A 12,940-nucleotide genomic window follows, 5' to 3' on the forward strand; every position below is an offset into this window, starting at 1 on the left:
TTTCTCATCTCCTTCTCTGTTAATAGCCTCCCTTTATAAGCATCCTGTGTGTGATTAAAGTTCAATTTACAAAGGAGATAAAAAAGTAAGTTAACATCTGATTGAAAATTAAACCATATAATATTTTTTATGCAGGCTGTTTCAGTCACACCCAGGGGAGGTGTGGCTAGGTCTGCATGTTCAGAACCAAAAGTGATTTAAGTGGCAGAGAATTGAACAGTGAGACTGCAGGGGCATCTATACACTAAAACCACTTCATTGAGCTAAAGTTGTTATGGTGACTATAGTGCCACTTTAAAGATTGATTTGCGTGACTACATATTATTCTGTATACTTTCTGTTCTGATCATACTCCATGAAAGGGTGCTTAGCAAATTGTAATACAATTTAAAAAAAACTTTAAAGGCAAACTGTCGCTTTTTAGAATTAAAAAATAAATAAATAAAACGTTTACTTATTGCCTATTTTTAACGAACGTGTTTGTGAGATGTCAAAAGTAGCAATACAAAACTCTTATCTTGCACCCAAGTTCATCCATCTTGGCTCCCTCTATGATTTTAATAAACTCTGCTCTGTGCACCTTGCAATCAGCATAAACAGAGCACAGAGAGAGAAGTTTAACAATGTTTCTGTTTCTTCTATTGCTGTTCATCATGTGCCCAGCCTGCACTGAACATTAACACAATTATAGAAAATAATAAATGTTTAAAGCACTAAAAAAAACTGCATTCAAAAGACTAACTAATGGGTAAAAAGTCCTCTGAACAAGCAGTCGTTATCAGTGTGAATAATACTATATAGTGATCAGAAAGATTAATATGCTGCTGCACAGTTTAGTGTTTACACCGAAGGGGACAGACCCCTAACACGCAATAAGAGCGCAAAATGGAATACTTAGACTTAATATTTTGTGGTGCCTCAGTTCCAGTTGTCATGTAAAACAAACAAAGATTTGGAAGATAGTGTAATATTGTTTAGGAATAATATGTATACACTATAAACAAATATATCATCCCAAAATGGAGGATTAATGGGTAAACAATTTATTAACCCTTATTAAAAACAATATAAAATGAATTGGGAATATTGCACAAAAGGATAGGTATCTCTGACCCTTACTAGAAATTGGTGGTGAGTATATGCTGTATCACACCCCGCCACTCACAACTCACAAGAGCATTGACCGTCAGACAGTCAACTATAGTTTTTGAGATGACAATCCAATCTCCTCCCTCCGAGTAGCCAGTCTCTCCGGGATGTCCGATTTCGGACAAGATCTCCGATAGTGTCAGGCTTAATCCCCAGTGTCTTTCTCCGAAAAATATTCACTGCTTCGCAGCTTTCAATAGCTCTCCCCACCTTCTGGCGTCACCACGCACGTCTACGTGTTTTGTCTATGGCTTTGTCAGGACGTGAGTATAATTCACTCCATCTTTGTTGTGGATATTTATAGGCAAATTCCTCTCAGATTGACTTCATTTTCATTGGTTTTTCTCGATGTCCTTATTTGCATAATTATGTGAGTCCGCTGGCAATTATGTTCCACAGCGGTCATGAAGTGAACCCGACCATCTGTAGAGACTGGTTACTTGGAGGGAGGAGGGAGATTGGGTTGTCATCTCAACAACTGTAGTTGACCGTCTGAAGGTCAATGCGCTTGTGAGTGGCAGGATTTGATACCGCATATACTCACCACCAATTTTCAGTAAGGGGCAGAGACACCTATCCTTATGTGCAATATCCCTAATTCATTTTATAATGTTTTTAATAAGTGTTAAAGGAGCACTATAGTAGGGTTATTAGGTCTCCCTCACCCCGCTGGGTTGAATGGCTTAAAACACCTTAATCCAGTGCCGGGCTCCATCGGCGCTGGTGACCTCTTCACCCCCTGCCGACGTCCACTCCTAATGCGCATGTGTGGCCAGAGCCGCGCTTGCATTCAAACCACCCATAGGAAAGCATTACGGTTTTCGCATTAAGGATTGCTGAAGCGGCCTCTAGTGAGAGCCACTTGAGATTGGATTAATCCCTTAATGTAAACATAGCAGTTTCTTGGAAACTGCTAAATTTACAGCTGCAGGGTTAAAACTAGGGGGGACCTGGCACCCAGATCACTTCATTGAGCTGAAGTGGTCTGGGTGCCTGTAGTGGTCCTTTAATAAATTGTTTACCTATAAATCCTCCATTTTGGGATGATATATTTGTTTATACTGTACACATATTATTCCTAAACTATATTACACTATCTTGCATATCTTTGTTTGATTTACATGACAACTGGAACTGAGGCACCACAAAAATGTTATGTTATGTATTCCATTTTGCACTCCACTTTTTATACATTATACTTAATATTATACTTAACATTTTTTTTTTTGTGAATATCATTTTTATTATTTTCATCGTTCCGTCGTAGAGAGCATTGAGACTCGCAGGTCTCCAGATTGAGTTACATTTAAAAGTAAGGTATCATCATCTGATCGGGCTCGCAGGTCCCTTGTATCAGTTCTTATGCATTTCTGACAATACCCGCTTTGTAGCGTGATATAATTGAGGACGACCCCAGTACCAATGAATATTATACTTAATATTAACACAATTATATACGTGTAATTTTATGCTATATCAGTTGTGCAATTTCCAAATAAATGAGGGTCCCCCTTTATGGTGCAAAACATATAGAATGAGTGAAGTAACGGGCATCAACCATTGGTAGGTTTTCCCTTTACTGTTAAAGGAAAACTATAGCCTTAGGAATAAAAACATGCATTCCTAACGCAATAGTGTCCTCACACTAATTTGGGTCACCCCCATGATGGTTTGAAAAGTGGGTGCTACTTACCTTTCAACCTTTTGCTACATCAGTCTCTGCGATCGCACTCCACATCCGCGTAAAGGATATCAGCCAATCCAATGTTTCTAACTCGATTATTTTGCTGGCAGTGCCTATAATGTCATTGTGACCGCTACTGGAGGCATGGTATCAGTTGCAGTGTTATTATTATTATTTTATTATTTATATAGCGCCAGCAATTTCCGTAGCGCTGTACAATGGGGTTAAACAGACACGGACATCGCACGCAGACCACTTCATTGAGATTATTATTTATAAAGCACCAACAAATTCCACAGAGCTCTACAATAGATGGATTTACAAACAAATATTTGCAACAAGGTGAGTATTTGCAACACAGGGTGTTTGGAGTCCTGCTCAAGTGAGCTTACATTCTACGAGGTGGTCTAGGTGTCTATAGTTACATTTAAGGAATAACACTTGTTTTATTGTCCCAAGATGCCCATGACATTACATAGAAAACTGTGAACCTATGTGCATCAAGGTGAAGCTAAATTAATCTGTACACAAAAATGATAGTGGCAGGGTTGAACGGCTTGAAACTACTTTTTAAGACTGTCTAATTACTTCACTATCACGGCAACAGGTTTTTTTAGTTTTGTTTTTTTTTTTAGGCTGAAAATTGGCTCTGGGTTAGCGTACATTTCAATGCATTCCATTAGAAACCTGGCACAATCTATGTTGTATTAATGGATCTTTAAATAAACGCTGAGGATAAAACAACAATTATGTGTAAATTAAGCCATATATTTAGTCATTTCTACTTATGTGTAACTATTTACATACATACAAGCATATCAGAAACTGCAGGTGTTGGTTCTTTTGGTGTGTTATGTTTTAATTCCTTTTAATCACAACATATAATAATTGGCAAATTGCCTAAAGTGGCAATATAAATAAGTAAAAATACACACAATAAATGGGACTAAATCTTAAAGTGACTATGCAATAAAATATACAGCTTTTTCCCTTAATAAAGTGCATCGAAGTAATGCGCACATTGCAAAGTGCATAACAGAAAAAGTGCCCTTTAAAATCTTCCTCACTGGAATAAAAAAAAAAATCCTTTGGTGTCATCAAAGTTCAAGGATGCTGATTTTTCTTACTTTCGACAACAGCAAACCTATAACGGTAATCTATCTTGTGATAACAATCACATTTCTTGGTAGTTCTGCCTCGGTTATAGCAGCCTTGCAGACACGGCTGATGTAATCAATCAGCCCACCATTCTAATAGCAAAAAGACAAAATGGTTTCTGATCCACACCATAAGACTCCCTGATCCTAATATTATTTAGTATTTTCTTTAAAGGGGCACTATATACTCACCAGAACAACTACATTAAGCTTTAGTTGTTGTGGTGACTAGTCATTCCTTGCAGGGTTTTTGCTGTGAACGCTCTTGATTCAATACATCTCTATGAGGAGATGCTTGTTGGCCAGGGCAGCATTTGGCTCTGCTCCCAACCCACCTTCGATCTGCCTCCAGAATTGATGATCTCAGCCAATTCAATGCTTTTCTGACCCAATAGTGTTTCTTTAACGTGTCTCCAAGATAGTAACAGACGTGGGGACAGAGACTTTAGGTTTTTATGTCACATGACGTTTTCTCACCTCACTCCGCATCAGCCTCTAGCTTCTGTTCTGGTGATGTCAGCTGACATCACTTGCAAACTCTTCCAATCCATTGCTTCATAGAGAAGTAATGGGTTGTAACATGAAAGACAGCCACTTGGGGTGGATTTAACGCTGCAATTTAAGCATTACATAGTCTTCAAATGTGCAATGTTTTATTACATTGCAGTGTTTAAATAACAGGACCACTGCACCTAGACCACTTTGTTGAGATGGAGTGCTCTGGGTGACTTTAGTGATCCTTTAAATGGTTAACACTGTTTATATGTGATTTTATTTGTTTTATGTAACAGTATAATTTTTAGAGAAGTACGTTTCCATTTATTTATTGTATAAAAATGTATTTTCTGTTTTCTGTATTTTATCTGTTCCAAAACACCTGATCATGCAAATGTTAGGCATTATCCAAAGTGTCTACTAATGGCAATTAAACTTGGGAGGTTTTTTTTTTTATGTGACTAGTCGTGTAACATACTAATAATATATGCTTACTGTACTTTTTTATTTTATTTTTTTTCTTCTTCTAGGGCAGGTGGTGTTGCATATTCATAAGCCAGTTGGCTTCCTAAGCTGTTGATACTTTTCACTTTCATTGATTTATTAAACAAAACCAGTTGAATGTTTTCCTGAAAGGGAGATCTATGCTATTCAAAACTTGCACAAAGTGCATTCAGAGTCTCTACGGAAGAAAATGCTTGAATGTTATCTATCATTTTTGTACAAAGACTAATTCAGTAGGGTGACACTACTCCTTTGAGTATCGTTTTTTCTTTCTAACAATTTAGCATTTGTAGATTAAATGGTTTATGAAATCATTCTCTGAATGTATGCCGTTGGCTGCCTTAAAGGAACACTAAAGCATTAGGAATACAAACCTGTATTCTTAACTCTTTACTGTATCTGTCCCTATCTAAGGGACAGGGCCTCCTCCTCCACTTCAGAAAAAAAACATTTTAAAAAAGCTTTTTAGACCCTAGAGGACAAATGTGCCCTGAAATGGTAGCCCTGGACCGACTTCACCCATAGGGAGGGAATGCAGACATAGACACCCACTAACACCAGGACATAACCCCTCGGCAATACACAGGAAAAGATGACAGTCCCAACAAGACACTGGGAGAGAGCATACCACGACACTAGAGAGGGGATACTCGCAAGTTCTGACCGACAGAACCGATGTTGTTGACCAGGACATAGCATGCAGTGGTGGCAATAAATGATAGAACTACAACTAGTCTTCCCCCTCCACCCACCCCTTTTTTTGTTTTCTCTCTCTCTCTCTTTGTTTTTCTCTTTATCTCCTACTCCACTCACCCTTCTCTACTTCCCCTGGAGTCGATAACCTCACCTAATTCACCCAACCCCCATCCCTGGTACAACAGCGCTGAGGCACCTCCAGCTAACCTGCATGGAGATGGCCATGATCCCGAAGTAGGAAACAGCACTCACAGCGCACACAGGCTGAACCCACTAAACTACCTAACACAGGAGTGAGGGCTTAAATATTGCAAGTGGATATGTAATGCTACTGGTTAACCTAATAACCGTTTGTAACATGCTTCTATTTCACTATTTTAAAATATACAATACAGTCTTGTTAACAATGATGAAAATACAAAAATAAGGATTGTATAAAAAAAAAAAAAGCTTTTTACTTACCTTGTTTCCAGCGTCCCGCTCCCTCGACACAGCTTTCCTCTCCTATTCTCCTCCTGTGAACTCCAGGAAGAGGCATGGTCTCCTTCGGAGTCTGTCCTGTCTAATGCTGCTCATAGAGGAGGCGTGTTTAACCCTACAATGTAACGATTGCAGTTTCTCCAAAACTACAATGCTTTTACATTTCTGGGTTAATCCTACAGAGCCACTGCAAAGGACCGCTTCATTGAGGTGCAGTGACCTGGTTGACTTTAGTGGTCCTTTAAAGGAGCTACTTGTTGTTTTTTGTTATGGAAAATGTAATAACCGACTTTTCTTTTTAAGTGCTTTTTGATTTGATCTCAATAACCCATCTAAAATGTTGGTGTTCAGCTTTTTCCAGAATGGGAAGAGGCAATATTTTCTTAAGCACTGGCGAGTTTCATAGACTTGCTTAAAGGGACTCTCCAGCCAAGCCTTTTTACTCACCTGGTTCCAGCGCCGGGAGCCTCGTGAAGCCGCGCCCCCTATTTCGTCAAAATTCCGAAATAGGCGGGCGCGAGCAGGGAGCAATCAGACGCTTCCATTTGGAAGCGTCATTGCTCCCTTGTGCGCATGCGCAGATTCGCCGCACATGCGCACATACTTTATAGGGCGGCATTCATGCTGCCCTATGAAGTACTGAGCGCACTACCGCGCATGCGCGCGGTGTGCGCGGCCGCGAGCTGAGCTGACTGACAGCTCAGCTTGCGGTCTTTGCCCGTCCCCTCTCCTCTCTGACAGGCTGGAGAGAGAAGGCGCGCACACAGTGCCTTCTCTCTCCTGCACACGTCAGACATATTGTAATACGTCTGACGTGTACAGGGCCTTTTTAGAACCCTACATGATAGAAAGTCCCTCTGGTGGCGGTCTGAGTGACGGCCACTGGAGGTATTCCTATCAATCAATGTAAACACTGTATTTTCTCTGAAAATACAGTGTTTACATTAGATTGCCTGCAGGGAGCTATAGATCTCACCTGAACAAATACATTAAGCTGTAGTTGTTCAGGTGACTATAGTGTCCCTTTAAGCAGGGCTTGACAAACCCCAGGAGCCATGGCGCCTAGGGACATAGACAATAACCTTATGGCATAGGGACATTATAGCATTAGGGATGCCGTTTTGTATTCCTAACGCCATGGTGTTCCTTTATAAAAAAAGAAAAGGGGGGGGGGGTGTTTTCATAAGGTACAAGTTTTTGCAGATACATTTCTTTTCTTCTGTCATCTTTTCAAATACTACAAAGCATTCACAAAAATAATCAATTCCCTATGCTTAGAATTAGGACTTGTGCATTTATTAGCCAGTATCTGTGGAAAACTGCTTCATTTAAATCAGATTGGCTTTATTTACACAATTTGAAATCTGTAGTCGTTTCATTACTGTTGTTGATTGCAAATTATTTAAACTGAGCTTTTATGTTTACAGATGTGTTTAGAGTGCGTGTACAATTATGCTATGCAGCTACTATTAAACAGACCTGATATCAAAGGGATGGATTTCCTATGTATACAGGACTTTATATGTGTAGCATTACAACAAAGGAGACTATGGGTAGGATTTACCAAGACAAGCAAAGCTTTACAGCACCCCACCTTTAAAATATACTTTGCATCTTTTGACTACTCCTTCACTAATCCTTTACTCTCTTGCCTAAATATGCCTGAGGCTTTGCATCTTATTTATCTGGGTTTGTTTCTGTATGTTGTTCCGGTACTATCTCTGTAAGAAATGCATGTAAATAACAACTCTGCTGTCTCAGGGTTCTGTAGTTCTACTTAGTGCAAAGCTAAAGTGCTTTTACTTTCCTTTGGGAAGAAAACACTATATGAAAAATGAAATATAAAATCACAGCAGAGATAACCAGTAGTATGGTACTAAAGTATTTGAGACATTGTAAGCTCTATGGTGCTTTTTTTTTTTTTTTTTTTTAAAGGACCACTATAGGCAGCCAGACCACTTCAGCTTAATGAAGTGGTCTGGGTGCCAGGTCCATCTAGGATTAACCCTTTCTGCTGTAACCATAGCAGTTTCAGAGAAACTGCTATGTTTACATATGGGTTAAACCAGCCTCTAGTAGCTGTCTCATTGACGGCCGCTAGAGCCGCTTCTGCGTTTCTCACTGTGATTTTCACAGTGAGAAGACGCCAGCGTCCATAGGAAAGCATTCTCAATGTTTTCCTGAGACTGGCTGAATGCGCGCGCGGCTCTTGCTGCGCATGCGCATTCAGCCGATGACGGGAAAGGAGGCGGAGAGTCCCCACCGCCGAGGGAGCCCGGCGGTGGAGAAAAGGTGAGTGTTTAACCCCTTCCTCACCCTAGAGCCCGGCGGGAGGGGGACCCTAAGGGTGGGGGGACCTAGAGACCCTATAGTGCCAGGAAAACAAGTATGGCACTTTAGTGATCCTTTTAATTTATTTTTTGTATACTCCATAAAAGCATTGTAAAATGTTACATTAATTCTCTTGCTCGTGTATTTGCCAACCAAAAAACATTGTTGATTGATGAGAAAAAAATGCTCAAGGCCTACTTGTGTTTTCTGGTACACTAAAATATAACTTCTTAATGTCAGCGTTTTAATTACTTTATCACAGAAAAAAAATAAACAAAAACTTAATAAATTAAACATAATTCATATAGTGCTTTTTGTTTTTTTCTGGAATGACGTAAACCACTTACGTGCAGACCACAGATTTTTTTTTTTTATGTTCTATTTCAACTATTTTTTTGCCATACTTTAACTTGCTCACTAAACTGTTGCACTATATAGAGTGGTTTAGTAGGATCTAAGTTTAAGCAGTGTTAATAGACTGAGTTGATCTTAAAAACCGCAGCATGTTTTGGAAACCTATTTGAATTTATTGATATTTTAGTTTTTTCTTCCACCTGATACTATGTTTAGTAAATGACCCGCTTTCTTACATTTGTTACATTTGTATGCATTCTTACATTTGTATGTTGTCTATTTTAATGCATTTTCTATTGTGTTTCAGTTTCATTACAAGATATCACAATGAGGAAAGCCTTTCGAAGTTCAACCATTCAGGATCAACAGCTGTTTGACCGCAGAACTTTGCCAATTCCGCTCCATGAAACATATGACTTATGTGAACATCCTCCTCCTCTAAATATACTAACTCCCTACAGGTCAGTATTGGCTGTTCGTTATTAAATGCCAACCTAAGATACATTGATCAAAGAAACAAACTGATGTAGCAGACATGTCTGAAGGAGAATAGTACATATGGGACACAGATGTCCCAGAAGTTGTATAGGTGAAGACAGTCTTCTAAATTGCACACACCAGGAGTATTTGTATGTGGCTAGTTTAAGTTCATGTGCTAGAATGTTTTAGAGATTTGGGCAAAAGCCTTTTAAGGGGCAGAATTTGACAGGAGAGGTGGAGAACCTTATGTCAAAGAGGCCCAAATTGTTGTGTGTTTATTGGATTAGGTATGTAAGAGGAAGCAGTCTTGGAACACTTGTTTGACCAGTTAAATACCTTCGTATTGATGGGGTGGAATGCCAGTAGTTTGCTTTACAGATTTCCCTTCTTGTTACGTGTTGTGTAATTAAATTTAAAAGGGTAGTGGAACTTTGTACTGATTACCACTGAGTCATGATCATCAAGAGGTAAGTGAGAGAGGTTTTACTGAATCATGATTGAGAAATGGTGGAAGTGATGGGATTAAACGTGACTGTGAAGGACTGAATTCATAGAAGACAAAAAGAACAAAAAGTCATGGTGTTGTACTATCATCACTAGTTAGAGGATAACCAGTGGTGAAAAAGACCAGCCTGATAACTATTAGGATATGGGAGATAAGGAAAGTGGCAATACCTTTGGGTACCATCTGTGCTTAGGTGTGCAAATCTCATTTATATGCTTATGAATCACTGGAAGGTGGGAAAGAGCAGGAATATACAGCATACTAGCTTACTGTTTGGATTTCTCAAATTTAATTCTGCAATTTCTTCACTGAATTGAAAACAGATTATTTCCAAATTTAAGAAGTGAGACCATTTTAAATCCTGAATGTGATAGCATGGTGTAAATACATTTTTTTTAAGAGTGTGTATCCCCAGTAATCTCGTAATAACCATGAGAATTGTGGTTTTGCACCCCCTCCATATTCAATGTTTTTTAGAGAGGTTGGGGGAGGGTGCATGCAGCAGAGGAAAAGAACCATGATCACTGTTCGGAAAGACACCACAATGCTTACGTAGATTTTAAAGTTGGACACCTCACTAACACTGTATTTATAAAGGGGGTGGGGGATTACATAACTTGGTCAGGTAAACCCATGATCCATTCATTCAGTAAGCTCCTCCATCTTATGGAGAAGGAGAAGACAGGGTCAGAATTATTAGCCACTTCCTTGGTCACTTCTATTGTCTCTGGCTGCGATAGTGGTCCCAGCAGACTTAAACTTTTGTTTATACCCCCATTCATGTACACATACATGCTTCCTTTTGTTTGCAAGGGATCATGAATAACTGTCTAGAGATTTTAGAACGCTCACTCAGCTTTGTATCTTATCCCAGTTGCCAATACTTACAAAGCATCAAGGAATTGGGAGCAGAAGAGAAATAATAAAGTATCTTGCTATGTCATGCAGCCCCCCTGTCTGCTGTAAGATCTGTGCAGACTCACACTCACTAGCCTGGCAGTATTGCCAGTTTCTGATGACTTTCATTCTGTGTCTGGCAGCAGTGTTAAACAACTAATTATTTGTTTCATGCCAACCTTATTTCTAGGCAAGCTTTATGGACTGACAAGATAATTTTGTGGGTTGCCACCGCCGTAATACCATTTTTGTAGTTTGCTAGTGTCTCTCCACTTCTGTCCACCATGCCCGCTGTACTGATTATGATAGTAGGGATACAAACCATTTAGCAATGTTTTGTCCTCTTACCTGGCATTGGCCAGCCTGGAACTGTAGTTCTGATCTTGCTAATGATGCCACTAAGGCTGCAACAGGGTTAAATTCTGTTTTTGCACTGTTTACGAGCACAATGCTCTGCATACAGGCTTTAGGCACCATCATCACTTCAAATCATTGAAGTGGTCATGGTCCATGGAGTAACCCTTTAACTAGTTTTAAACAAATTGAATGTATTTTTGTTTTAACCATACTAAATTGATTGGCTGTGTGTATTTATAGAGCATCAAATAAAGTCCTATCTGTCATTCAGAAACTAAATTGTATGCTTTGTGTAGGAATTTGACCTCCATTGTGTATACAATTCAAGATTGTAAAGGCACTGTAAGCGTTAAAGTGGCCATCTTGTTTGGCATGACTGGTACTCTTGGATGTGACTTCAAAACGTACAAAAAAATAACACATTCTCTATATTTAAAGACCCATTCTTGTGAATTTTAGTTCTCCGTGTTCAGTTATGCACATAACCTTCCAGTCTCTCTGCTCTCCAGGTTAAAATTAGCCTTATGAATAAAAATAATCAAAAACATAGAATCGAATATAATTAAAAATTAGTAGTTGTTTTTTTTTTTTTTTCTCTTTCTTTGCAAATCTTTCTGTGTAAATCCTCACATGATCATCATCCTTAAGCTTTTCCAATTCCAGTAAGTAGTTTTCCTAGTCAGGGGTCTCACATTCTGGTCTGTTGAATCTATTCACCTTTTGGACCTGTTAACCAAGCGCTACAAAGTTAAATGAATACTAGCTGTTTATCACTCTTTCCAGAAATAGAAATGTGACTGTCACTAGCCTTCACATTGGATAAATCATAACCTGTGTCACTGCCGGCTTGTCCAATAGTATCTGGGTGGAGTGGCTGACTAATAGTTGTCAATGTTCTCTGAGCAGCATCAGTTCTGACTATATCACGTGTTTCTGTTAGTGCCTTTCTGCTTTTTGATAGTTGTTGGCTGAATAAGAACTGCTCTCAGCCAATCAGCGGCGCCTCTACCCGACGGCACTCCACGCTTACTGAATCTGAAAATTCAGAAGCTGGATGCCTCCAGAGGGAGAGTGGACATCGCCACTAGAAGTAGCTTTTGGGTAAACAGTCACAGCAAATGAATTCCATCTAAACAGGGGCAGAATTGATATCACTTATTTGGATATCCACAGAGAAGGCTGCACTATAGAAAAAGATAAGTAGCTTTTTACCTTTTTTTTTTTTTCCTTCAATGGGAAACTACGGATAGCCTGAGAGTGTCAAGGGACTTTCTCAGCCTATCATTGGTGCCTGGTCCGAGACTTTCTTATTGAAGCCACACGACATACATTGAGAAGAAGTACAGGAGCAGAGCGATCGGGTGTCTTTGTAGTTATTACCCCTTCAGGTAAACTGGTGCCCAGGACGTCCACGCACCATAGCAATTTCATTGTGTTATGATGCTCGGATTGGTAATTTCATAAAGGAAGACCTGAGGATGCACACTCTGCTCCTGTCTTTAATATCGTCTGTATTCCATGGTAATATGCACACAGAAATTAAACTGCATTTTTTTTTCTACACCAATTACAGAATTGCTTGTGCTTTCGGCACATGGTACACAACAGATGTCACAGATCTATGCCTATTCTTTAAGTAAACCAATTAAAGTTAAAATAATGTGCTGTACTTTGAACATTTTGTTCGAGTGAGAAAATTAATTGCAACCCCAGAAGCATTTTTTTTTTTTTTACCATTATTTGATCTGCATGTAGGTTCTAATCTAAACCAAGTTGTTGCCAAATTTCCTTAAGTGACTATCACATTCCAAAATGGATTCTGATTTAGCGATGTGTTGTATTGGAATTATA

At 39.2% G+C, this 12,940-nt stretch overlaps 1 protein-coding gene across 1 annotated transcript in view; it reads left to right on the forward strand.

Annotated features, from left to right (window-relative positions):
• WASF1 (WASP family member 1) overlaps positions 1-12,940 on the forward strand; it is a 138,289-nt gene that overhangs the window by 110,414 nt on the left and 14,935 nt on the right. Inside the window, exon 4 of the mRNA XM_063443515.1 lies at positions 9,158-9,311. Coding sequence (XP_063299585.1) covers positions 9,158-9,311 — 154 coding nt within the window. The remainder of the gene's footprint in view (positions 1-9,157; positions 9,312-12,940) is intronic.

The sequence above is a fragment of the Pelobates fuscus genome, chromosome 2 (assembly GCF_036172605.1).
Source record: "Pelobates fuscus isolate aPelFus1 chromosome 2, aPelFus1.pri, whole genome shotgun sequence".
Classification (NCBI taxonomy): domain Eukaryota; kingdom Metazoa; phylum Chordata; class Amphibia; order Anura; family Pelobatidae; genus Pelobates; species Pelobates fuscus.